Source organism: Molothrus ater, chromosome 23 (assembly GCF_012460135.2).
Source record: "Molothrus ater isolate BHLD 08-10-18 breed brown headed cowbird chromosome 23, BPBGC_Mater_1.1, whole genome shotgun sequence".
In the NCBI taxonomy this organism is placed as follows: domain Eukaryota; kingdom Metazoa; phylum Chordata; class Aves; order Passeriformes; family Icteridae; genus Molothrus; species Molothrus ater.
The window spans coordinates 7265563-7293229 of NC_050500.2; the positions used below are offsets into that span (position 1 = coordinate 7265563).

The following is a 27667-nucleotide window of genomic DNA, read 5'->3' on the forward strand; positions in this document are numbered from 1 at the left end:
GTGCTGAGGCAGAGCAGCTGCAGGGATGATGTGTGGAGCTGCCTATTGCCTGCAGGGACCCCCTCCCCAAAACACTGCTGCCCCCCAAAATCCAGGGTCTGCTCTCACCTTTGCTAAGGATCAGAATCAGTAAGTGAGCGTTCCTGGGGCGTTCCAGGAACTCCAGAATTCTGTACTACATCATGCCTTATGTTCCAGTTTCCCCGTGACACAATGGAGACTGGAGGACACAGGAGTTGCAAGGGATATTTCAAGCCATGTTGGCTTCATGTGCTTGAGGCCACTTCAGCAAGGACAGGACATGCCCCCCACAACTGACTTTACACATCACTGGGCTGTATTCACACGCACAAATACACACACACACGTACACTGGGTATATCCTCACCACCTTTTCCATTGCCATTACCCCCACCACACTCTATGGGACATGGACTGTGGGAAAGTCAGGTCCTGCATTGTGCAGTCACACCAGTGTGCCCAGGAGCTACAGGATACAAACTGGAGCTCCTCAAAATGCACCCTCACCTCGTGCCACCCCCACCCTGACAGAGTCCACAGCGATGACTGTTCCTACTGCAGACCACCCCCTAGTGAAGGTCCCTGTGGTGCTGCTCCTATGAGCTCCCCGATTTGGCAGCACCTGCCATGCACCCCTTGGCCTTCGGCTTGCCCGAGCAGAGAATCTTTGTGGCTCCAGGCTGCAGAACAGAGACAACAGACACAGCATTGACCTCGAGAGCTCAGCATCACCTGCTCCTTTCCCTCGCTCTCATACATGGTGCAAACCCATTGCTACAGGTGTCTGCACCTCCTCCAGCCTCATCAAGGGATGTGGCCATGACGCTGCGGCTGAGCACTGGGGGCCTGGAACCTCCAGCCTCTTGGGATGGTCCGACTGACCACTCTGTGGATGGTTCCCAACAGGTGGAGCTGGCTGTTGTACAAAGAGCAGGGGTTGGGTGTTGCCTTCTCACCTTGTGCCGTTTGGCCGCTTGCCGCAGCCTCTTCTCCTGGTCCAGCTGGAGCTGCATCCTCTCCAGAGCCTCTCTCAGCAGGGCCTTCTCTTCTGCCTCCCTGTGAGCTTCATCTTCCAGGTTGGACATCTCCTCCTGGCACCTTTGCAGGGAAGCTTGGCTCTGCCTGTGCAAAACAGGAGGGGAGGATTCTGTTGGTCTGTTGCCCTTACCAACACCCTGACCCTCAGATGTGCTCTCCCACGCCTTCCTTGGTCCTGCTGACACTGCCCCTCTGCCCCAGCTGCTGCCACTGCTGTCCCAGGCTCCAGCCACCCAGGACAAGGGAACCTGTCAAGGCTTTCCTGGCTCTGACACTGCTCAACTGTGTGAGGCTGCAGAAGGTACCACTGCAGAGAACTGGGAGATGCACTCCTCTTGACATTTGATTTTTGTACCGTGGCCATAGACACAGACTGGTCCTGGACAGACACAGGACTCGGCAGTGTCATGTCACTTCTTGCCCCAAGCACCCTGTCACTTGGCATCCAAGGACCAGGTCTCCTTCAGAACCCTGGCTTTCCATACCTGAGCTGCTCCACACTTCCCTCATAATCTTTCAGCATTTCTTCTTTCCTTTCCAGGCGAACTTGGAGGTTCCTGATCTTTTTGTACAACAGCTCCCAGGGCCTTCTGTCTCTGCAGCCCCACTTCTGCCCTTCTCTCCCGAGGAAGGTGCTGCAGAGGCTGCATTCCTGACAGCTCCTTCATCTCCACCAGGCTTCCCAGAGCAGCGATTACATCCAGGTACTGTGGGAAGAAGAGGGAATGCATTATTTACCAGGTCTGCTGCATTCCATCACGCTGCTCAGCCATCTGCTTTCTGTCTGCTTTCCTGAGGACATGACAGTGTCCCAAGGAAAGTAGGTTTGCATCTCATTCCCACCTGCACAGCTCACTGGAATTGGATTGCTTCCTTTTCTAAGATGACTGTTTTCCCTGCTGGGTGTTTCCCTGCATTTTTGGAGGGAAGAAACCCCTTTGCACAACCCACCAGTCGTGCTACCCATGGACCCCTTCCCTGGCAGCTCCCTCCATTGCTCCCCAGCCTCTCTGATGTACCATGGCATGTTTTGGGGTCCCAGGATGTCCTGGCAGACACACAATGTGCTCTGGGCCATAGAATAGTTTAGATTGGAAGGGAAATTTAAAGGTCATCAAACCAATCCCCCCTGCCATGGACAGGGGTGTCTTTAACTGGACCACAGAGCAGTTCATCTTCAACATTCCTGCAGCATCCTGATGTGACATACCTCTGAAATGTTTTCAAGAAACATCTAAACTCTACACACTCTGGGCATGTACACACACTCTACACCATTTACCACATCTATCCCTGACATACCATCTTCTCACCCAAGTCTGTCGCCTCAGCCATTTCCAAGCTCACTGTGCTGTTGGTGATCCTGAATGAGCTCCCATTAGGAACATGGTCAGGAACCTGCAAAGACAGGGAAGGACCCATGGAGCCCATGTTGGGCCTGGCTTTTGGTCAAATGGCCTTGTGCCTCCCTTTCATTCCATGGGAAAACCACTCCAGTATTGCTGTGGTCCCGAGCCTCCCACCCCGCTCAGCCCATGGCATCCCAGGCAAGGTGCTGGTCCTGATGGAGCTGCCACCCTCTGCAGGAGCACTGCCTGCCATCCATCAGGCTGCATTTCCTACCCTGACTTCTTATGTAGCCGCTCTGAAAACCTATTTCTCCCTTTCCCAGGGTGCACTTTCCAAACAAAGTCACAGGCATTACAAACCACACACTGCCTCCCTACCTTGCCAGCCCTCAGTTTTTCTCCCAACACAGGAGCAGGTTCCAGCTCAAGACCTCTTTGTTGGGCTATTATTTTCTCTGGTAAGTCTTCCATCCAGACCACCAGTGGCTCTGAATCTCTCTTCACAGCACCTGGAGGCAAACAAGCAGGTGCCAAATTGTTCCACTCTCCATACAACTCTGAGGCTGCCCAGCTTTCCCAGCCTCCCTGTGAGGGTGGGCAGGCCCTGGCACAGGTTGCCCAGAGCAGCTGTGGTTGCTTCATCCCTGGAAGTGCCCAAGGCCAGGCTGGATGGGGCTTGGAGAAACCTGGGATAGTGGCAGGTGTCCCAAGGCAGGGAGCAGAACAAGATGGTCCCTAAAGTCTCTTCCAAGCCAAACCATTCCATAGTTCTAGGAGAGCCCTGCTCACCTGAGCCCTGTCTCTTCTCCAGCATCTTTACTCTCTCCCGGAGCTCGGCCAAACCTTCTCTCTGGCGCTGGATCGTTTCCTCGTGCCTGAGGCCTCGGCACTTCGCACCGAGCTCAGCCAAGGCTGATGGTGGCTCCTGAAAGAAGACAGCTTCTCCCCCAGTCTGCATCTGGCACAGCACAAGCTCAATGTAAACACAGCCTTGCTGCCAGACACTGGGCACTTGGCACAAGAGCAAAGCCTGGGGAGCATCTCCATGGATTGGGGAGGTATAGGAGACTTGTCAGAGACCTCCTTCCTGCTCTGCTGTGCCATGGTCAGGATATGAACCCTGAACATGCTCTGGAGAGCCAGGAGAGGTTGGTGCACAGCTCTGAACAGCCACGTTGGCGTTTTCCCCTTGCCCTTTGCACCACCAGAGAGCATTTGCCATCTACACACAAACACTGGTGCACTTCAGAGACTGTGTCCCTACACAGACTTGGACATCACTCTCTACATGTGCACTGCCTCTCCCAGCCCCATCTAGATCCCCACATTATGAGAAACATCCAAAAATCTGTGATGGGGCTAGGGCCACAGGGCTGATGATGGCTGCAGACCCCCAGCTCTGGTCTGGCTGCTGTCTCCCCACATCTCTGCCCATCCCGCTCCTGACTGGCACCCCCAGCACTGGGATCTCCCCCTCCCATCAGGGAACGTGGAGCAGGACGGGCAGTGCCTCCCGCCCCTCATCAGCTGGCAGTGAGTCACAGCGCCCCCGCAGCCAGCCGGCCCCGCTGGCACGCTGCTGGCTGCCACCTTCGCTGTACAGAATGTACAATTCCCACAGCCCCTCCATCTGCTGCCGCCACCACCTGCCAGTTCTTCCCTTTTCCAGCCTCGGGAAAATCAAACCGGGATTTGGCACAGGAGAATGAGGAACGTTTCTTCCTGTCCTGTGCAACAAGCTGCCCCTACTTCTGCACGTAGAACCCTAGAACTGGTTCTGCACTACCTGCACAGCCAGCATCCACAGCTCGGCAAGCTGGGAAAAGGAAGGAATGCTTGCATGTTGCTATTCCCTCTAATTGGCAATTAACGCAGCCATTAGCACTCACAACACTTGGTGGTTCCAAAGTGCTGTGCAAACATCAGCTCATTAACCAGCAGCAGCCTGGTGGGGGCTGTGGGTTCCCCGGATCACAGGCAGCACAGGCTGCCCTGGCTCGGGAAGGGTGCCCGGCCATCCCACCCTCGGGCCAGTGCAGGGCAGCTCCAGGCTTGGCTCTCACCGAGAAACACCACGTGCCATCAGTGCTCTTGGCAAACCCACACCTTGGTGCTCTCCATGAGCACTCACCCTCTGGGAGGCTTCACTCAGCTGCACTGGTGTCCTGGGAGCATCCTCTGTGCTCTCCAGTGTTTGTTGGGAAGCATCCCTCAGCACCTGGCAGCGCCTTTGGGCTTGGCTGTGTGGAGAGACAAGAAGTTGTGGGACCCCATGCTGGATGAAGGTGACCCAAACAGCTTGTGGAGAGCAGCACCCTGGGCACCCACTGATGACTACCATGGTGTGGGTGGGAACACTCGCTTAGATACAAGTGCCTGAGTAACAGATCTACTGGCATGAGCTCCACTAAACCCCCATTTCAGTTCCTGTGTCATGGATTCAGAGCTGAGTTCCATCCTGATACTCTCACATGTGCCTTTTGCTCTGAGGAGAACCCTAAGCGCCATCAGCTGCTGGGGACACACAGAGTGGCATCCGTGAAGCCTTGGGTGATGTCAGGGTGTACCTTAATTCTTCACCTGCTGCTCTCAGGGCCTGATCCTTCTCCTCCACAAGGCTGGACATCTCGGATAGCTTCTCCTGGAGCTGGTTCACTTCCCACTCCCGGTGTTTCAGCTGCCTCTGGCTGTGCTCCAGCTCCACCTTCTGCTCTTCACTCAGCTCCCCTAAGCACAGAACAGCCTCGTGGGATGCTGGCTGACTCATCACCCAGTCCTGGGGGATCTGCAGCTGGTGCACCCTCATGGAAGCAACAATGGGGCTCATCCCTGCAGAGTCCTGCCCTTGACAGCTGCCCTCAGATCCTGGGCCATGCCAACAGGACATCCTGCTTTACTAAATCCCAGTCTCTTTGTGGAGGTACAAGCCAGGGCAATTCCTTGCTGTGGCAATTTTCCTTCAGTTTGAAGGAGGACAGGTCACCAGCATTTCCTGACTTGCAGTTTTTGACTCCATGCATTCCTTGTGGGCTCTGTCCTCATTTCACAGCCCTGCTCATGGAGGAATTCTAGGCAAGGCTTTCCCAGTCCACTGGCTTAGAACATCTTCAGCTCCAAGAAGTTCACCAGGGTGATTCTGAGCTCAGCTTTGTCTACCTGCTCTCCCCCTGATTACTCTGCTCCCTCACTGTCACTGCTATTACTTAGCCAAGGATGGGAAGAAATTCACCTTCCCAAAGGGAACAGACTGCCTGCTTTGCCCCCAGCAGGACAAGGCATTGCCTGAGAATTGTGACATCAATTTCCTGTGATCTGTGTGTGCTTGGAGGAGGATGGGGATGATGGCAGCCACACAGTGCACATCACCCACCTCTCATGTCCGACATCCTGGCTCTGGTTTCTGACAGCTCCCTGCTGAGCCTGCTGATCACTGCCTTCTTTTCCAGGAGCGTGCCCTGCACCACTGCCAGCTCCTCCTGCAGTTTCCTGGGAAAGATCAGTGCAGATCTCACAGCCACCGGGAAGCCTCATTGCAGGAAGCCCATGCATGCCTTCCTGTGCTGCAGTCCTGCTTAATATTTTATAATTTAATTCTTTTTTAACCTGCCTTTTGGTCCCCTGGGGCCACCCTGTGGTGTGGGATTGGCCACACCACTTGCTGTCACCTGGAGCCATCCAGAGGGGATGGCAGATTGTCACGTGCTGTTTGGCATCACTTTGATACTCTTTGCCCTTAGAATCACTTCAGCCTAGCAAAGGGACTCAAGTCCTGTCCCAGACTAAAAAGATCTTGGGACAGGTGGCGTTGGACTTCCTTAGGCTCTCCCAAGTGGTCCCTGCCCTTCTCTAAGCATCTCTGATCACCATCAGTGAGTGCTGCTCACCTCAGACAAACATGAGACTCCATGGCAGGACAAATCTCCAGCCAGGTTCCTGATCCTGAGCTGTGGGCATCACACTGAAGTCCTAAAGGACACAAGAAAAAAAGGTCTATTACTTCTTTGTAGCACACACATGCTTGTTGCTTCTGCTACACAAATAATTTCCTTTGTGTGGCAGCTCTGAGGACTGTCTCTTTGGGAAACCCATGTCCCTGAGAGCCCAGTTCCAAGGCCAACTGGACAATTCTTGATATCCAGCCTTGACTGGGATTGCTTCTGTCTTGGAGAAGCCCAAAGCATGCCAGTCCTGTAATTTTAGAGGGCAAAGAGCCCTTCTCCAGTGGCAAAGCCCTGACAAAGCCACCAAACAATGAAAAAATGTTCTCCAAAACCACCAAACAATGAAATGGCTTCTGCAGAGCCTCACAGAGCTTGTCCTGCAGGGGAATAACCTTCATTCAACATCTTCCCAATGTTTTCTATAGCAGCAAACTCACTGTTCCATCTCCACACACATTTCATGTTAACCCAGCCAGTTCCTGGTACAGGCACATCCCATACAACCCTCACCTACCTTCCATCTTTTCCACAAGTGCTGCCTTTTCCTCCTCCAGCACCTTCTGCTGCTGAGTGGCCTCTAGCAGCCTGTCCTCTAAAGCCAGGATGGTCAGGGAATGCTGCCTGCTTTGCTCCCTGTATCCTGCTACCTCTTCTTGCAGTTTCTGCCTCTGCAACTCATTTTCCTCCTGGACAGCCCTGAGCTGTTGGCTCTGCTGGAGCACCTGCTGCTGTAACACAGCCTGGGAAACAAGATGTGGGAGCTTGGTTGGAAGCACTGGGGTTTCTTTTGGGATCACCATCAGCATCATCTCTCCTGGATGGTGATCACAAGAATGGGGGAAGGGAAGGATTTCTGGGATGGGGGAAGCCTTCTTCTCCAGCACTGCATCCTCCACCTGCACAGGTCGGTGCAAGTACCTCTTGTGCAGTGATTGTCTTCAGCTCGTGCAAAGCTTCTCTCAGCTTTCCTTCTGTCAGTTCCTGCTCCTCTGCCTTCTTTGCTGTTGCCTATCAGAGGAAATTAGCAGTAATTAGGTTAGCCAGGAATCCACCTTTCTTTGTGCAGAGCTGCTCTCTGTGTATTTGCGGGGGCAGGGAAACCCCTTCTTCCACTGATTTGAGCCCCTGGAACATCACACTACACTTTCCCTTTTCTTCATTCCAAGAGAGAGCTGTTCTGCTTCACCTCCCATGCTCACCTCAGCCATGCTTCTTAGGTGGCTTTCCAACTCTTGGATCTTCCTCTGCTCTTCCTCCACAGATTTCTTGCACTTGTCCTTCTCCTCAGTGACAGCAGTTTCCAGAATCTGTGAATCAAGAGACCACAGATTCACTTCAGGAAAAAAAGACCTCAGCTCCAAGGAGGAAAGCTGCAGGGAGGGTCATTGCTCCAGAGCAGGGGCAGGTGATGTGAGAAAAGCTTGGCAGGACACAAGGTAACTCAGTGAAGGAGAGGATGGGAGCACCTGGGGAAAAGCACAGCTGCGAGACTGGGTAGGAGCTGCTTGGCTGCTTCTTGCCTGAATCCTCAGAAAATTGAACACCAGGAAACCACCATTCCCAAGGTGCCAGCCACGGAAGCAGACTGGAAACTGTCCTACAAGGCCACCATGATCACAACACACACATGGCAAAACACCCATTCACATCCTGACTGACACTGCACCCCACACCAGAGCCACTGGCGCAATTGCCTGGGCCCCCCTGGGGCTGAGGGGGACTGCTGCCCCCCTGCTCCACAGGAATATCATTTTCCTGCCAAAAAGGAGCCAACAGGACCCCAGCAGGGGGAGGGGGAGAAGGCTTGAGAAGAAGCAGGGCAATGTTTCCCTAAGCTCATGGATCACAATGCTCCTTGCTTTCCCCTTTCCTCTGGTGACTGACTGGAGGCTGTGCATCCTGATATTACCTGCAGGTGCTTCCCAGCTCCACCATGGGTATTTTTGTGAGTTTACACCTCCTGGATCCATATGGGAGGATATCTAGTCCCTTGGACTGCATTCAGTTTGGGGCTAGAGGTTCCTCCTCCTGTTATCCAACACTCCTATAGACATCCATTTTTCCTGCATAACATTCCTCTTCTGAAACACCATCCATGTCACTGTACCTGTTTGCTCTCCTTGTCCTTTTCCAGGACAATTTGCTGGATTTTTATCTGTAAGTCTTGCTCATGTTTTGCTTCCAGCTCTTTTGTGTGCTCCTGCAGCAGCTCTGCCTGCAGCTCCTGGAGCTTCTCTAATTGCTCCTGCAGGGAGACATGGAGGTATTAAAGGAAGTGTGTCAGCAGCAGGGCAAGAAATAAAACGCCTGTGTACATTTACTCACAAAAAATTCACAAAAGAGATCTCCTCTCCATCCTGCTGCATTAGGGATAAGGACACACTGACAGTGGGCTCTGTCTCCCTTACCTTACATTTCCCATAGACTCAGGGATCTCAGACACTGCACATCCCCAGTCCAGGTGCTACACTGGCTTGCTTGGGACTGCCATCATATTTACCCATAGAAAGAGTCCAAATCCACCTGGTTTATGTGCATAAATATTCTGTACCTGCAACATCTGATTCCTCTGTGCCATCTCCTGACTCTTTTCCAACAAGCTCCCAAGAGCAGCCAACAGCCCTGCAAAAGTCAACAGAGCCTCACTGTGTGAGGTGCTCACACACCATATTAGGGATATCCAGGAAAATTTCTTCATGAAAAGGATGGTCAGGCATTGGAATAGGCCACCATCCCTGGAAGTGTTCAAAAAAGTGTGAGGCTGTGGCACTTGGGAACAGTGCTGGCTTAATGGTTGTACTTGGTGACCTTGGAGGTATTTTCCAGCCTTAAAATTTCCACAATTCTGTGATTCTCTCCCCAAGGAGTGGCTCATGCTGGACTTTCTCCTCTACATCTGGCTTGCCAGGACATCCCACATTCCCAGGGATGACACATACCTTTGCCAGAGGTGTGCAGGTCCATCCCCGCGCTGTCCAGGAGCTGCTCTGCACCCTCCAGCCAGGACAGGGGACCACGTGCCATGTCCACCACTGCTGTCCTGATGGCTGAGACACAGGGATCCAGGCACAACAGCTGCAGCTGCCCCAGCTCCCCTTGCAGGCTGGCACTGCTGCAGGGGCTCCTCAGGCAAGCCTGGAACAAATGGATCCAGTGGGGAACAAGGCAGTCTCCACTGTCAGTGGCCTTCAGGGACTGGCAAATGACACAACATTTCTGAACATCTCAGGCCAGGCTGGATGGGGCTTGGAGCAACCTTGTCCAGTGGAAGGTGTCTCAGCCCATGGCAGGGGGTGGAACAGGATGGGCTTTATGGAGAATCTGTGACAAACTCCAGGGAACATGAACACTTAGGGATGATGCTTTATTTCAGGGTTGTATCTTTACTCTGACCTTCCCTCAGGCCAACAAAACACCCTGTGCTGCCATCTCCCAGCTGCCATTTGGTCCTCAGTATTTAAAGGGCTGACCTGGAGCTTCTGCAGGGAGTTCTTGAACACCTCGATGTTTGCAGACACCTCCCTCTCCTTTGCAAGCCTGGAGCTTAATTCCTTCTGCAGAGTCTTCTCTCTCTCATGACTTTGTTTGTTTTCATCAGAGATCTGCCGGACCTTCTCTATCACCTGGCAAAAGTGGGTGAAGAAAGACGAGGATAAGGCTCATGCTGTTTTCCAGCTGAGGGGCCAGGGATTGTCTCAGAGAGAAACAACTGAGAGTTGCTGCAATCTGGCAGCCACATCAGACTTCTGGGCTTGTCCCTGTTGCAGACCACTGACTCCCTCCAAGCTTTGGGAGACAAAAAGAACTGTGTCCCCTTCGTGTCATGGAGTGTGGCAGCAGCTCTGGCCACAGAGAGAAACACACAACTTTCCCAGTCATCATTCTGGGAAAGTCTGTGAGAAGATCAGAGAAAAGAACGAGAAACAATTCTTAACTTGCTGCACCTGGTATTGTGAACATGTGGAATGTGCTATAGAGATTTGTTTACCAAAGGGTGGTTTCTTAATTAGCCAGTGGTGATGATGTTTTAATTAAAAGACCAATCAATTCTACCTGTAGGGAACTAGGATATAAAAAGAGCAATGGGTTTCTTAATAAAGATTATTGATCAGCCTTCTGTGAATTCATGGAGTCTGTGCCAATTATTACCCAGCCAGGGGCTGGTTTGCTGTAACAGTGGAGCAGTGCCATTAACCTGAGACAGCCACAGCTCAAATCCTCCTCTGGAGAAGCCTGGGTGCTGCAGCCCTACTGCATATGGAGCAGGCACCAGGGCTGTTCTGCAGCAGCTGCCGTGAGCCGCTGGGGCTTTGCAGGCTCCCAACATCTCTGTGAGCTGCTGTCCAAACTCACCTGCTGCTCTGTTACAGGCTTCCCTGTGCTGCCAGCTGCTGATGGAGAACAGACTTGCATCACTCGGGTCTTGAAGGACTCCAGCTGCAGCAGGGATCCACACATGGAAACAAACACCACCAATCATTGACAGCCACTCTGCTGATCACTGATGGTCCGTATCTAGCGTGATGTTATCTGCAAAGGGCTGTCCCTGCCCAGAGCAGCATTACCCAGGCACTGAGGAAGGTTGGTGTGGCTCCCAGACACCATAACTAAGATTAGAGATTCCTTTTCTGTATGCTAATAAACTGCTAAGTTGTCCACGCTGCCCACACCAATTCTGGATAAGCCTTTTATACTTCACCCAATGACAAATCCCGTGCCAGGGTTTGGTGCTCAGGACTCTGGGTTTCTGTTGCCCCAGCACATCTTCCCCATGGGAAGCTGCATCCCTGTGCTGCCCACGGCCCAGTGGTGATGTTCCCATCCCTGCCATCCCTACCTGCTCCCCAGCTCTCTGCACATCAGACCGCAGCAGGCGCTCCCTGCGCTCCATCTCCCGCAGCTGCCGCGCCTGCTGGGACCACGCTGCCTTCAGCTCCTCCTCTGCCTGCAATGAGAGCTTTGGCATCTCAGAGTGACCTCCAAAACCATGCCACAGGCATTTCAACCACTGTTCCTATCAGACAAATCCAAATGTGCCTTTGGAATACCAGGAGACAGACAGCAGTCCTGGTGCAGGGAGTGGGGGTGCAGCATGGACCCTTCATGGCACTTTTTCTCTGCGTTTCATCCCTGGGACATTGTCCATCCTTGACTTCCTCACCCAACACCCACACAGGGCACTTGGCCATCTATTTTTCTTCTTCCATCAGGGTCCATGGTAGAGCTCAGGGCAGTTGGATGCCCTGCCCATCCAGCCTGTGCTCCCAGGGATTGCTGGTCCCCATCCCACCCCTCTGGGATGATGGCACCTGCCCTCTGTGTGTCCCCTGCAGCCAACGGTACCTTGGCTTTCTCAGCCAGTTGCTTTTGGACACTCTCATGCTTCTGGATCTGCCCCTGCAGCCCCTCCAGGTCCCGCTGCAGCTCCTCGATGCGCTGCAAGAGCCCAGGGAGGGTGGGGGTCTCACCAGGGCAGCTGGGCACTGCCCCTCTGGATGACCTCCACTGATCAGCAAGATTTTCTGCCCATCTAACTCACTCTGTTTACTGGAATTATCTTCTAACTTGCATTTACTGTGGTTATATCAGCTTACAAGTGGAAGTCAATCTGATTTCTGACCACATCCCCCCCAAGCCCCCTCTCCCCCACCCTCCCCTTCACACTGTAAACCAGCGTTGCAGGTCCAGGACTTGCTCAGGTCTCATGCCCATTGTGTGCCTTTCAGGACAGGAGCTGAGTTCCAAACAGCTCCCTTACAATGCCCAGTTAATTATTCTCTCACTGATGTGTTCCTGCAGCCACTGCTTACCCAAAGTGACTTTTGACTCACGTTTCTGCAGGAGATTAGTTCTTGCTCTCTGAGTTCGTGCTTTGTTTCTTCTTTAATTCTTGAGCACTAGAAGGAATGGCAACCAAGGAAAATAACCATCAGGGCAGTGATACCATTGCTCCTGCTGTGAATGGGACACTGGCACAGCCTGCCCAGGGCAGTGGTTGAGTTGACATCTCTGAAGGAGTTTAAAAGACACTTGGGGACATAGTTTGGTGGTGGCCTTGGTGGTGCTGGGCTAATGGCTGGACTCAGTGATCTTACAGGCGATTTCCAACCTCAGCAATTCTGGGACTCACAAATCAATCCTTGTGATCTCCTGGTACACTGCAGCCAACACAGTCTCTGCCCTTATCATGTTCCCAGTGCAGCTCTGCCAGTTGAGGAGGAGCTGCCCATGCAGAGGAACAACCTGCTGCTGCACAAGCCACCTTCTTTAAGGACAAATCCAGGCTGGGCCACAGGGAGCTCCACGGCACAGTGACATGGCTCCTCGAGAGGAGCTTGGCAGGAATATTTTGTGTGTACAAACAGCTACTGTGCTCACAGGAGCCCAGAGCACACAGGACCTGATGCAGAGCAAGGAGGGAGATCCAGCTGGGGAAGGAGACCCTGATCCATGGGCATCCTGGCACACCCAGACATGGTCATGGGACCATCACCACTATATCCCAGTGATACAACAGCTACCATCCTCACCAGAGAGAAGCACAACCCTTCTCACCTGCTTTCCCACCTTATGGCCATGTCAAACAGGAGGTCATAAATTACTGAGCCCCTAATTAGTGCTACCTTGGCTGAAACCACGGCCAGCTGCTTGTCCTTCTCTCGGTTTTCCTTACTCAGTTTTTCAGTCTCTTGCTGGAGCTGCTGGATTTTCTGCTCTTTTCGCAGGAGTTCTCTTTGCATGTTGCTCACCAGACCTGAGGAAAACAACTCTGGTCAGAGGTCACCCAGGTGGGACATTTAGATGGGATATTGGGAAGAAAATCTTCCATGTGAGGGTGGGGAGGTTCTAGCACAGGGTGCCCACAGAAGCTGTGGCTGCCCCATCTCTGGAAGTGCCCAAGGCCAGGTTGGATAAGGCTTGGAGCAGCCTGGGATGGTGGAAGGTGTTCCTGCCCATGGCAGGGGTGGAATGAGGTGCTCTTTAGGGTCCCTTCCCACAAGGAACTAGGAATAATTTGTTGCCTCTACAGTTTGGCCAATGCTTGCTGCTTATCCAGAGCCAGTCCCAATCTGCTTCATGCCCTGACTCAGAGCTCCAGGGATACAATACCTGCAGTCAAAGCCTGGTCCCTCTTCAACTTCTCACTTTCCCTCTGCAGCCTCCCAACCTCCAGGTCTCTCTCATGGAGGGAACGGCTGAAAACTTGGTTTGAGCCTTTCTGCAGGTCATTGATCTGCAAAACACAGATTTACCTGTGCTCCTCACCAGAACGTTCACTGACTGCTGCCCCTTCAGAGAGGGTCAGCTGGCACTTGTGGTTTGGTTGGACTGCTCTTTAGCATCTTCAAATACCATCCTAAATGTGCTCTGGCTGTTCCTGCTGAAATCCTAATGCCAGAGGGAGGGAGGGGAGGGGAGGGGAGGGGAGGGAAGGTTGGGAAGGTTTGGGAAGGTTGGGAAGGTTGGGAAGGGAAGGGAAGGGAAGGGAAGGGAAGGGAAGGGAAGGGAAGGGAAGGGAAGGGAAGGGAAGGGAAGGGAAGGGAAGGGAGGCTCTCTCCCTCATTTCCCTTGATTTCAGACACACAAACCTCTCCTGCCCAAACCTGGCTGTTACCCCACAAACACACCTGTACCTGAGAGGTGTTTTCCCTGCTCGGTGCCTATGGAAGCCTCCAGTACCTGCTCCCTCAGGGCTTTGATCTCCTCTGTTTGGGCTCCCAGCTCTTGGTTGAAGGTGAGCAGCTTCTGGGTCAGCTCAGCCTCGTTCCTCACGGCTGCCTGGGCCAGTTTCTTTGCCATGGCTGCGATCTCCTCCTGTAGGTCTCTCATCACCACATCCTTCCCCTTTAACTCTGTTTCCAAACCAAAAAGGCGACCCACTTCCTTGTCCAGCAGCTTCTCACCCTGCTGGCAGATCCAGGTTCCACTGGTCACTCTGCAGCCACAGAAGATGCCCAGGGGTACCAACTCAAGGCCATCAGCAAGGGACCCTCTGTCCCCGGCTTGGCACATCCTCCAGCCACCCACTGTCCCCATCCACCCGCTCTGGTGGCAGCCCCCACACCCTGCTGGGACTCCTGGTGGGACACAGACATTGGACAGGATTCACCTGCTCCTCCAAGGACCAGGACAGGGTCCTCCCTCTCCCCTCCCTGCCCAGCATTACCTTCCCCTGCAGGAGGAGGTCCACCTTGTGAGGCCCCAGGGAAGGGGCTCTCCCCACACTGCTTGCACCATCACCTGAGAAGCTGGCTGAGACTGGAAGAAAGCAAATTATCAGCATGAGAGGTGGCTGCAGGCAGCAAAAATGCTCCCTGCAACACCCTTTTCCCTTGTCCCAAAACTACTCCAAGGCAGTGGCTACTATTCAGGGCATGAGCTCACTTCACAACCAGCAGAGAATCAAAAAAAAGACTGCAAAAAACTTAGACTGCAAACAGTCTTTACAGAAGACAGAGTTAATTCACCTCTGGGAACCAAAACAGCCTAAAAGCAACAGAGACACAGCAGAGAGAGGTTGCCTTTATTTTTCAACACTGGCCAGCCCCCCAGAAAGCTCTGCTTTTCTGTCTTTCCACATGGGAACAGCTCTGCTCACTGCCATTAGGGCATGGACATCCTTGGGGCTGTTCTCAAAAAAAGAGTTTGTGCTACCCTGGCTGTGTGTGTCCCTGCCTTTGCCCTCACTGAGGTTTTCAGTTCAGCACTGGGACTGCACGGTGCTGCCTCACTGCTGGCTTTGTGCTGCTCATGACAGCTCAAAAATCCCAAGCCCACAGCAGGAAAAGCACAGCACTGTGCACCAGGCCACAACATCCATGGCAAATGTCCCATTCTCCAGCCAAACCCTCACCTCTGCCCTGCTCTGTGACATACTTTATTTCCAGAGGTGCACTGGATCACTGGATACAGATCTATTTTAAAGTGCTTTCACTTGAGACAGCCACTTCAAAGGAGGAAAAAAACCCACTTTACACGGGAGTCAGGAACAGGTACAAGAGTCAGTGGTGCAGATAAAGTCAGTCATGGCCCTTCTGGGTCCCACACCAGGAAAAAGGAAGAGGAAATGTCCCTCTGCAAGGGCAACAGCATTCCCCTTGGGATGGCACAGCTCATTTGCCCATTTCTTCCCTGACCCAAATGCCACTCAGGACCACACATGGATTTTGATCAGCTCCAGGGGACAATGACTTGCACCCAGTTGCTCAACGCTCTGCTCCAATCAAGTGGCTCTGTGAGGACACTGGGACAGAAATGGCTGGGTTTGGCACCATGGAGTACCTGGCCTCACGGCAGAGGTCCTGCTGGAGGTGTCCAGAGAGGTGGCACTGGCTGTGTTCCTGTCCCGGGCACTCGCAGGTCGCCTTGGCAGCACCAGATGGGGCACACGGCCAGGGGCTCTGGGGGCCCCACTGCCCAGGGAGTCAGGGGGAAGCTGCCCCTGCAGCGAGGGCAGGCACAGAGGAGATGCAGGAGTCCAGGGTTTGGGCTCTGCAGCCACCTGGAGCTGCCCACTCCACCCCACGTGGCGTTTCAAGGGGGGACAGGACATCTATGGTGGGAAAGCACCAAGTTATCTGTAAGATTTTAGGAAATATTTTAGCCCTGGATTCACGTGCACTGTGTCGTGGAAAACCCAGGCACAGATCTAAGCAGAAGCACAATTTTAGATTTTTCCCATTTCCATTACGCGAGGATCAGATTTTAATCAGGGCATTAAGATGCTTTGCTGAAACAGAAGGAAATTATTGGGGTTTTCTGCTTTTTGAGCTTTTCCCTCTGCATCTGAATGCCCTAATTCTGCACATCATTTGCACAATCCAGGAGCACTCCTTTCACAGCTCTCCTGGCTCACACATGGTCCTATCCCATTTGTTTCTCCCATTCTCCTAGGCAAACCAAAGCCTCTCATTATGTTCCTGTCTTCCCATCAGCTGGGCCTGTCAGACTGGGAATTAGGACACTGTGTGCTGCTCTCCCAAAGAGCAGAGCTTTCCAGGGCAGTGGGGACAAGCCACCACCAATGTCTCAGTGACAAGGGCTGCACTAAACATCTGCCAGGGGGTCAGACCTGGGTGTGGGTCCTTCAACCCCCGGCTGTTAACAGAGCCCCAGACCCCAGTGCAGGCTCCCTGCACCTCCAGCACCTTCCCTTCTCCCAGGGCACATCCCAGCCCTGCTGCTTTGCTCCTGCTGCTGCCCATGGCGCTGGCTCCCAGCAGGATGGCACAAAACCTGACAGGGTCCTGTCTGGGCATGGCAGGACATGATTCCCAGCCAGGTGTGCTCCTCTGCACAGCACCCCCTCTCAGACTCAGAGGAGAGATCCCTCCCCTCGTCAGACACTTCACAGCGAGGTGGTTCCCTCCCTGCAGGCAGCAGGGTCAGGCTTCAAAGCTGCCCCTCCAAAGGAGGATCCCAGGGCGAGGAAAAGGCACCCATGGACGGGCTCTGCATCGCTGTGCAGACCAGATCCTGTGCTCACCTGCCCTTGGGAATTCAACTGTCACTGCTCCAGCACAATCTAGCTTTACCTAGGCAGCATCTTGGATTCTTCAAGAGCCAAAATAATAAAAATATTACTGGGGATTATCAGTTGCTCTATGTTTTATTTGAAACCAAACTTCTCTCTTGTTAAGTGGCTTGGGAGGAAACACAAAATGCAAATAGAGGGAAAGGACATTTTCTAGGTCTTCCTTTGCTAATGCATCTCTATCCCATGCTTTTCCATTTTCCTACCGAACTGCCTGAGTTTCTTCAGCAGAGGGAGCTCCAGCTTTTCATTTCCTCCTCCCCGGTGACAGGAAAGATGTGAGCTACTGTCTTTACAAATAATTTGATGGGTCAAGGTATGGGTGTTGACATCTTTGAAATGGGTCTTAATGTCTCTACTGACTTTGGGCAGCAGGTTTGTTATAGAGCCCAGATAGCTTGGCTCCTGAGATAGGCAAGGGTCTGCACAAGGCTGAACTCCTGAACTTTGGGGTAAAACAGTAGGTTCAAGGGGGAAATATGTGGTAGGCAGTTCGGGAAGGCTGTACCTTCCTAGTACCTCGGCCAGAGGGAAAAGGAAGCAGGCACCATGCAGCCAGGAGTGAGGATAAGAGGAGGCTGAGCCCTCCGAAACCCTGAGAGAGAGAAAACCCCAGGGGCATGTGCCTCACTGGACTCTCTCCCATTATTGGGAGAATAATTTATCTGGGAGATAAATTGGGAGAATTATTATCTGAATAAAGTGAAGGACTACTCTGTCTCCTTTTTGGACATAAACCTCTGGCGTTTGTGGATTTTCCTGACACTCATCTTTGGCACCTTTCCTCAGGATCTCCAGATGAGCTGGGAGCGAGTTCCTGCTTCTGAAGCCTTCCCTGGACAGCAGCACCTACCCAAGCAATTTCCCCGGGCACCTTTCCCTGGGCATCCCCAGCCCTACCTGGGCAGCCCCCTCCAGCACCAGCTCGAAGGACGCTCCCGCGGTGCCGAAGCTCAGGATGTCCCCCGGCCTCACCCTGACAGCCGCGTTCTGCACCTGGCAGCTGTTGACAAAGGTGCCGTGGGGGGAGTTGAAGTCCTGAAGGATGAAGCTGTTGTCTGAGGCGGAGAATTCCAGGGCTGCATGGAGCTCTGCTACCCCTGCAGACTGGGAGCAGGTGAGGGACAGGCAGGGAACGCTGCTGGAGGTGGCTCCAGGTTCATTCCTGCTTTGCCAAGCCCCTTTCCTGCACAATCTGGTACCTCCACACTTTGCATGGAGGGCTCCATCCCCTTCCCTTCCCTTCCCTTCCCTTCCCTTCCCTTCCCTTCCCTTCCCTTCCCTTCCCTTCCCTTCCCTTCCCTTCCCTTCCCTTCCCTTCCCTTCCCTTCCCTTCCCTTCCCTTCCCTTCCCTTCCCTTCCCAAACCTTCCCTTCCCAAACCTTCCCTTCCCTTCCCAAACCTTCTCCCTTCCCAAACCTTCCCAAACCTTCCCAAACCTTCCCTTCTCAAACCTTCCCAAACCTTCCCAAACCTTCCCTCCATTCCCCTCCCGTTTTAGGATGCTCAGCCGCCTTGGCCCTACCTGCAGGACGATGTCAGCCCCTCTGTGGCTCCCGATGGTCGTGGTGTAGGATTTCAGCTGGAAACACCCCTCCGAGCTCTTTAGGAAAGCTCGCATTGCCCAACCCCCCCTTGCAAGGCTTGCACCAGACAAATAAGTCCTCAGTCAGCAATTTCCCCCCCAAAACACAACTTGAGCCACGAGTGGCTCTACCAACTCAAACAGTAAAAATTGTACAAAGCGACCCCAAAAGCGGCCGTGTCCCAGCTGGCAGTGTGGCTGCAGTAGCCTTGGAAACCTCGGCCACGCCGGAGCCTGCTGCTGCCTGCCTGGGTGAGTTTTTCCTCTTCGATTTGTTTAGGTTTTTTTTCCTCCTTTTTCCAAGCAACTGTCCCGGCAGCACAACACAGCTCTGCGCCGGCGTGGCCACCGATCCCATCAGCTGGGGACACACGTGGGAATGCGTATCCCAAACCCCACAGGGGCCCTGCCACCTGCTAGGACTTCTTGCCCTCATTTTACTTATATTTTATTTCATGTCATGCTGACACACACACAGACACAGGGTCTTGCAACCTGAGGGGAGGGGATAAGCATTGCTGTCAGGTGGGTGCTGTCACCCATCAGCACTTTGCCATCAATATTCCTTGGTCCTAGGCTGCCACAGCCCCTTTTTCAACAGAATAGAAAGGAAAAAAACCCACTTGCCACCAACACCCCCCACTTTGCCCCCTACAGTCCTGCAAGATTTCATTGTGCTCCTTTTTGAGATAGAAGTGGCACATTTGGCAAATCAGAGCTTCCCTGACAACTTCTACCAGTTTGAAGCCATTCCCTTTTGTCCTGTCACTCCATGGTCTTGTATTAATCTGTGTTGAAACTGATGTCAAATTTTACTCTCAAATGACTGATATAAATAACAAATATAGTTATTGGCTTTTGCATTTATGTATCAACTTTTGCAAGGTATTATTGATCACAAAAATCCTGATATAGTACAACTTGTAATTACTGCTTTTGATATAGTACAATCTGTCAGTTTATGTTTACACTGTATAGCTTTTATAAATAGTAGTGTAATATGCACTATCTTAGACTGTAGTATAATAGAAACTGTGAAATGTTAAAATGCTTTTTCATGTAACTAACTCGGAAAATGGTGTGAAATAATCAGGTGATTTCTCACATTCAGGAAATCTAAAAGACAACAGAAACCAGAGCACCGAAAAAAAGAAGAATTTATTGACCCTCGTTATCAGGGAGTGAAAATACAACAGGATGGAACCACAAGAAGAAATAAAATATATTGATTTAATCTACAAAATTGCATGAAGACAAGTCAGAGGTTAAAACCAAGCAGAAGAACATCTAAACTCAAAGGAATGTTTGAATATGTATAAATTCTTTAGGAATATACTTGTAGCCCCTGCAATGTAACAGTACATAGAGAACATGGTGCTAAGTTAACCATATGCTTTTGGCAAATAGCCAAGCACCTCAGTGCTGGATTTTATCCCTTTTATCCCTTAATAAACTTTTACAAAATTTTTAAATGGTGAACTGTTTCTCACATGACTAAGCTGCACAGAAGTGTATCTGAGGAAGTGTAACAAAATAAGTAATGCTATGAAGTTGTAATAAAGATTTTTCTTTCTGTTCCTTCTTTCTTTGGTGTGATTTACTCTTTTTTCTTTGTGTTTTGTGTTGACTTTGTCTGGGTCTCTCCCTGTCTCTCTTTTGCTCGCTGCCCTGCCTCTCAGTCTCTCTCCTTCTCTCTTGGCCATCTTTGTCCTGCTCTCTCTCCACCTCTCTCTCTTTTCTTCTCTTTCCTCTTTGCTTTGCCCCTTTTACTCTCTCTTTTGTCTCTTTTTACTTTCTTGTCTCTCAGTTCATTTTCTCTCTTCCCTCCATCTCAGATACTCTGTCCTGTACCTTTTCCAAATGATAAACCCACACACACAGAAGTGGAGGCTTGCCACCAGCTGCAGGTGTGTAGTGCACCTGGACAGCATCTGAGCATCAGGTGGCAGTCAGAGGTTCAGCAGATTCTGTGTTATAGATACATATTATAATATTGGCTTTTCACAAATATTAAAATGGATTTTATATGTGTAGTGTTAAAGTTACTTTGCTACATAGTTTTTATTTCTGTTGTTAATTAAGCTTAGTGAAATAGCTGATATAAGTATGCTTGTGTTAAAATGCCTGCTTGGATGGGATAACATCCAATGCACACAGGATGAGGACACCTGGACAGATCTGCCAACTATCAGCACTCACCCTCTGAAGGCAGGGTGGACAAAGGCCCAAAAACTGGAGGTGGTAAGAATGGACTAAAACCACACCCAAGGAATACCCATGCTCTAAAAAGGTGGATCCAAGGAGGAGATATGCTAAATAATTCTTGGAACATGTAAACTAGTTTGGGGAAAATTTTACTATGCATAAGGGTCTATGAATATGCAACAGGTTGATGTAAGGGAAAAGGTATTTAAGGGGTATCCCCAAAGAAGAGAACAGTGTGCTCTTGGGCCATAATCCTTGCTTTACTATCTTTGTCTCCCATTGGCCTTTCTTAAACTTTTAAAATTTTCACAGGAGAGTGAATGTGTTTTTCACAGTGGAATCCCTGAATCCCTGGGTTGGAAGGGACCTGAACCATGACCTATTTTCAGCCTCTTCCTCCTGCCATGGGCAAGAACAGCTTCCACTAGACCAGGTTGCTCAAAGCCCCATCTAAACTTGCCTTGAACTCTTCCAGGGTTTCTCCTGTCACACTTCCCCAGGCAGCCTCTGCCAGTGCCTCACCACTACCACAGTAAAGGATTTCTTCCCAATATCTAGTGGAAACCAATCCTCTTCTATCCTAAAGCCATTTCCCTTGTTTTATCACTACCTGCCCTCCTCCAACTCTCTCACAGCCCCATGGGGCATTGGAAGGCCACAATTAGAAGTCCTGGAGCCTTCCCTTCTCCAGGCTAAACAACCCCAACTCTCTGGTCCTGTTCCTATAGCAGAGGTGTTCCCTCCCTTAAATTGTTTGTTGTCCTTTCCTTCTCCTCACATTGTTCTCCCTGTGACAAGAGCAGCTAAGTAGTTGCATTAAATTTTGGTAGTTTTTTGATGTCTCTCAACATTAAATTATGAATTTAAGATTTAAAATGTGTTCCATTTATAGAACTCCAAAAAGGCTTCTGACTTCAGACAAGCAACAGTACCACTCCTAAAAAACTACATTAAGACAAACAAGAAGAGTTGTTAATTAGAAGGTAGGATAAATAGGGAGAAGATTTAAATTGACGTTAAATGTACTGTTATGTCTAAAATTAGAGATTATCTGCATTTTTAGAGCCTTTGAATTTGCTTTTCTGTTGTTAACTTTAAAAAATAATTACTTCTTGTGTTATGGAGATCTTTCTCCCAGGCATGTGATGCATAGGAAATATTGCAGTGAAAATTTTTGCTTCGATATTTGACAAGAAACCAGCTTGGGCCCCATTGTGCTGCCCACATGCAGCTATGTCACATTTTTTACCCTGAAATGGAAGCATGGTTTGTGTTGCCTTGTCACAGTGATTTATTAAAAAATATGGATATTGATCTAGTACCGATATTCAACTGTGACCGACAAAAACTCTCTAAAAGTTTAAAGTCAGAAAGTGAATGTTTATTGTGGGATAGCTGCCAAATACACACTGTAATTTACAGGTGATTACAGAGTCCTTTTATCTATACAAGTATTGAATACTGTATTATTGTATATATAAATGTATTATTGAATACTGTATTATTGTATATATAAAATACAAATACATATTCATAACTTTGGTACATCCCATTCCTTGCTTCATATGGTAATTAGTTCCAAAGCTATTAAGCATGAGTATTTTGTCCCTTGAAATGAGTTTGTGATCCCTTTCATGGGGAGGGGTTCCAAAATGAGGAAATAAATGAAGTCTTCCTGGTTCTGAACTTTCTACATTTTCAATGCAAATATGACAAATGGACCCATTGGTAGAACTCCCATTCCCCATCTTCAATTGGTTTCAGAACAGAGGAGGCCACAATTGTCTTATGTTCCTAAAAGCCATTTATCGATTTCTATATTCTTCATTATAAATCCAGCTAACCAAACATTGTGTTGACAAGCAATCAATTATTAGTTAACTACTAACTCTTAACTTCATCAAGGCCTACCTTTTCATTTTAATTAACTCCAATAAAGCTTATCTCTAACTAAAATCTTAGCTCCTCTAAAATCTCTAAATTCCTTAAAGTTTATGTCTCAACAGCACAGTTCTTTGTGTACTTTGTGGTGCATTTACCTATGGCCCAGAGCTGGTTTTGTTTTCTTTTTTATTTGTTTTTTTCTTCTGTAAGAAAGCCATTTTTTCCTAATCTCTCAACACCAAAAAAAAAAAAAAAAAAAAAGAAAGAAAAAAAGAAGTAAACAGCACTTAAAGTCCCAATCATGGCATTGACCCTCAGAGTTTTTATGTGCTGCATTTTTAGAGACAATGAACTAATATGTTTATTAAAAACAAAAGCAACAAACTTATTTGTTGCTTTTTGAAGTTGTAGGATGTTTTGTGATTTATAACAATGAGACCTGAAAATAGTGATGGTGTGTGCTGAAAACTTTGCAGGTGCTCCCTCAAATTTTCTTTGGTGCTGAATTACAGACCCATTTCAAAACTATCAAAAACCATTCTGTGGAAATACATATACTAAAGATATGCAAGATATGTGTGAAACTCTCAGCCTTGCAATAAATGCAGACAAATTCTTCTGTAATCACTTGAAACACACATTATCATAGAGAGCAGTTGATTAAACAGTATTTCATCTAAATATCTATTTCTGATCAATACCCCTCTAATTCCTAACCCCATGTCTCTCAGTCATATGAAAGTAATACAGCTGCTCTTCACAAAATCCTTTTTCTGAGGAATTAAAAGCAAAGTTTTTTTTGTATTTTATTGAAGCAAGTCATCTGCAGGTACAAATAAAAATGTACTTTTACATGACTACTTCAAAATAATGAAATACAGGCAGTTGAGCAGAGACAACTGCTTGGAAGAGGTCAGAAGTGAAACCAGACCTTTGCAAGTATTTGTTCTTATCCCATAAATATTCTCTAGAAACTGGACACATTAAAAGTCTATTTTACCACCAACACAGTATGGTAACTTGCTGTATTCACAGAATACCCAAAACCAAACTAAATAGATTTTTCAGTACATTTTGGTATTTGAAAATGTTCTGTGTTATCTATATGCAAGGACATAATTTTTAATGAGAATGCTATTATGTTGCCACAATTATTTCAGCCTGAGGAATAATTTATTTAAGGCTGTGATTTATCAGAGGTTTTAGAGCTGCAATTTAACCAGGAGTATGCTAACCACAGATAGATTCCAAGCTGCATGTTATAGGCTTCTTATTGATCTCTGAATAGCAGATTATGAGACACACTTGGTTTGGTGTGTGTTGCCATTTAGACAATCCTAGTATTAAATACTACTAGTGTTAATTACTAGGTATTTAATACTAATACTAAATTTACTTAAATTAATGAATAATTTAAAAATTTAAGATTTATTTAATATTTACTATATAGTCAATAATTAATATTTAATACAAATTAAATCATTAAGAAATTAATACTAATTAATACAAATTACTAACACTAATTTAATACTAATACTACTAATTACCTAGTATTAAATACTTACTAGTATTAAATACCTAGTATGAAATACTACTGTCACACTATGTTTGTGTAGCTGTGGATATCATAAGGCCCTAAAAAAATATGAAATTTCTGCTCATATTAATTTATGCATTAAAAACTGTAAACTTTCTCATTTTGTATATAGAGAAAAGTACCATTAGTCTATATACTAATTGATTTCAAAAGAAAAATATGTCTACTATATACAGTATTTTAGAATATAAGAAATTATCAATATAATTAGATAGGGTTTGGAAATATAAACAGAACTTTTCTATATATAAATTAAATAAAAAAGGCTTGAAAATGTAAGAGATAACCTATATGAAGGAAATAAAAATAGTGTGTGTTTACCACTCTGTCCTGCTCACTGCCCCTGATGTTCTCATTCTGGCTCAGGGTCCTCCTCTCTGACACCCTTTCCCTGTTGCTCTGTTCTTTTATCTGTCTGTCCTTCTTTTCTGCTCTGTCCTTTTGCCCGTCCTCCATGCCCCTTTCATGATCCCTCTTTTTTATTCTCTGTTGCTCTGTCCTGCTCTCTGTACCATTTTTTCTTACTGTATCTTTCTGTCCTGTTCCCTGCCCCTATTATTTTTTAATCACTCTGTGTTGTGCTGCCCATTCATTTTATTTTCTTCATCTCCATCCTGGCACCCTGTCCTCATTTTCCTTTCTCTGGCCTTCTCTCACTCTCTCTTTCTGCCTGTCCTGCTCCTTCCTGTGCTTCCAGGCACAATTCCCCAGGTGGGGCAGGTGGTGCTGCCTTCATGTGAGGTGGTTTCGTGGTGGACTTGGCAGTGCCGGGTTAATGCTCAGACTTGGATCATCTCAGAGTCTTCTCAAGCTAAATGGTTCTGTGGTTCTTTATCTCTCTCCTACTCCCTTCCCTCCCCTTCACTGCTGTTCCTATCCTTTTTCTTGTCCTTGTCTTTTCTACCTTTCTCTGTCCCATTCCCAGACTTGTGCTTTCTCACTGCACCTTCTCATCAAACTGGCATCCTCCCTCCTTCTCCTTCTCCTTCTCCTTCTCCTTCTCCTTCTCCTTCTCCTTCTCCTTCTCCTTCTCCTTCTCCTTCTCCTTCTCCTTCTCCTTCTCCTTCTCCTTCTCCTTCTCCTTCTCCTTCTCTTCTCCTCCTGAGGTGTCCCAGTGGCAGTGTCCCCAGGTGACAGAGCAGCCTTGCTGCAGGAATTTCTCCTGTGTGACAGGATTAACCCTTCCTGGCAGCCCAGTGGGGATGGGTGATCCCTGGCTCCTGCAGGGCCCCAGTGGTATCTCTGCTGCTGCCCTCATGGTTCAGACAGGGGTTTTATGTCTCTGAGTCACACCACTGACTTTGTCTGTGCACAATGTGTTCGTCTGTGGGTGTTTGTCTCAAATCCTGTGCAAAAAATACTAAAAGCGGTAACTTTTATCTATTATATAGATAAAAGTTATATTATAACTTTTATCTATTATCTATTATATAAGCGGTAACAAATATATGCAGAAAAAAATATGTATAAAATTTATATTCCAGGTACAATCCTGTTAAAAACGAGAGCAGGCTCCCAGCACTAAAGTGATTTCAGCATTTATTATAATAAAAGAAAGGCCTGAAGCAAGGGGGCCCAGGCCGAGCAGGAGCATTCCCGTGGAGGAATGCTGCAGTGCCGGCGCTGGGGCTGCTCAGCAGCGATGTGCCCGGTGTTCCAGGTGGAGCAGCACAGGTTCACTGGGTCAGATGCCCCTTTTGATCCTGTTTTCTGTCCCTTTGGATTGGTTTCTGTTTGGATCCTTCATTTGCATGAAGGTTTAAGGTGCTTGGTTGGCCATTGCAGCTCCGTCCAGGCTGGCTGGTTTCCCTTGCGGGGCGGTGCACTTTACTGAGGTGTAATACGGTACATTGAGTACCGTACTTCTTGTAACTACCCTTTTAACCCCTTTAACAATATAACAACCAAACTAACAGTACAAGCGTAACAATCTATCAACAGTTTCTAACCTATTTTTAACAATCCCATATCTGCTGTTTTAAATGAAGGATCTTAGAGCATAAGGAATTCTAAATATCAATGTACGTAGGATTTGAAAATACAAATATAACCTTTGTATATTTAAATTAAACAATAAAGGGCCAGAAAAAGGAGAAAAGATGGCCTCTATGAAGGCAATAGAAGCAGCTCTGAGTGCTCAAAAGTTTTTTGTGCATCACCAACTCCGGGATCTCGGCTGGGTCTCGAGCGCTGCTGCCTGCGCCGGGCGCGGAGCATTGCGCATGCGTGCCGTGTTCAACGGCTCGGGGGTCGCCACCTGCAGGCCAAAGGCGGTATTGCCGCAAGGCCGGAGCGCATGCGCACTGCCTTAAACCGCTCTCTGGCCTCACCCACAGAGCAAAAGCGGTACTGCAACTCCGAAACGCGCGCACGCGCAGTGACTCGTCGGGCCGCCGCCTCTTGCCGGTGCCCGGGAACAGCGTGGGAGTACCAGCCGCTGGTCCCGGCTGTGGCGGCAGTGTCGGGCGAAGATTGCAGGGAGCCCGCGGAGCCGCGGCGCGGTTGCCAGCTGGCATTGGGCAGCGGCTGCAAGAAGTCACGTGACAAATAACTCAGGATGGTGGCGTTGCAGGAACTGGCGTCGTTCCACTCTCAAGATGGCGACCGCGGGAGGAATCACATGTCACAACACTCAAGATGGCGGATCAGAAAAAAAACCCCAACTAACCTCGCGGCGCCACACTCAAGATGGTGACAGTGTACATGAAATGACGCCACACCACTCTCAGGATAGCGACCCGGGCGGCCTAACCAAGCCTTCCTTCCCAAGATGGCGGCAGGCTAGGCTTGCTTTTGTGGGAGGCCAAAGAATCGCGGTAGAACCTCCCGCCTCAGAAAGGAGTCTCTCCTCAGAAGGGAGCGCCTCTCCTCAGAAAGGAGCCTCTCTCCTCAGAAGGGAGCGCCTCTCCTCAGAAAGGAGCGTCTCTCCTCAGAAGGGAGCCTCTCTCCTCAGAAGGGAGCCTCTCTCCTCAGAAAGGAGCCTCTCTCCTCAGAAAGGAGCGTCTCTTCTCAGAAAGGAGCCTCTCTCCTCAAAAGGGAGCCTGTCTCCTCAGAAAGGAGCGCCTCTCCTCAGAATGGAGCCTCTCTCCTCAGAAAGGAGCCTCTCTCCTCAGAATGGAGCCTCTCTCCTCAGAAAGGAGCGCCTCTCAGAAAGGAGCCTCTCTCCTCAGAAGGGAGCCTCTCTCCTCAGAAAGGAGCGCCTCTCAGAAAGGAGCCTCTCTCCTCAGAAAGGAGCGCCTCTCAGAAAGGAGCCTCTCTCCTCAGAAAGGAGCGCCTCTCCTCAGAATGGAGCCTCTCTCCTCAGAACGGAGCCTCTCTCCTCAGAACGGAGCCTGTCTCCTCAGAAGGGAGCCTCTCTCCTCATAAAGGAACCTCTCTCCTCAGAAGGGAGCCTCTTTCCCCCTGAACCCAGCCCCGACCCCAGCTTGGAGTGCGATCTTGCTGTGGTGCTTCCCGGCCTGGGGCCGAGGGCGGTGCTCAGCCAGTGGCAGGTGGTGACCGGCGGTGCCAGGC

General features: G+C 49.5%; 1 protein-coding gene and 1 long non-coding RNA gene across 2 annotated transcripts; one reads left to right on the forward strand and one right to left on the reverse strand.

Annotated features, from left to right (window-relative positions):
- Nucleotides 1–236: 236 nt before the first annotated feature.
- Nucleotides 237–18706, reverse strand: FHAD1 (forkhead associated phosphopeptide binding domain 1). The gene is given in 29 exon segments (XM_054517147.1): nucleotides 237–701; nucleotides 978–1143; nucleotides 1545–1636; nucleotides 1638–1766; nucleotides 2362–2457; nucleotides 2787–2917; nucleotides 3198–3333; nucleotides 4540–4648; nucleotides 4976–5135; nucleotides 5779–5894; nucleotides 6293–6374; nucleotides 6864–7089; nucleotides 7268–7357; nucleotides 7549–7656; nucleotides 8457–8594; nucleotides 8901–8971; nucleotides 9289–9484; nucleotides 9820–9972; nucleotides 10703–10786; nucleotides 11187–11294; nucleotides 11693–11785; nucleotides 12181–12246; nucleotides 12973–13103; nucleotides 13460–13583; nucleotides 14030–14257; nucleotides 14517–14608; nucleotides 15632–15902; nucleotides 17784–17990; nucleotides 18409–18706. Coding segments are annotated over 29 exon segments (3783 nt in total). The 5' UTR covers nucleotides 18505–18706; the 3' UTR covers nucleotides 237–617.
- On the forward strand, nucleotides 18417–19940 carry LOC118694904 (uncharacterized). Its single transcript, XR_004981489.1, has 2 exons — nucleotides 18417–18720; nucleotides 19580–19940. It is a non-coding gene; the product is annotated as an uncharacterized LOC118694904 (long non-coding RNA).
- Nucleotides 19941–27667: the final 7727 nt, after the last annotated feature.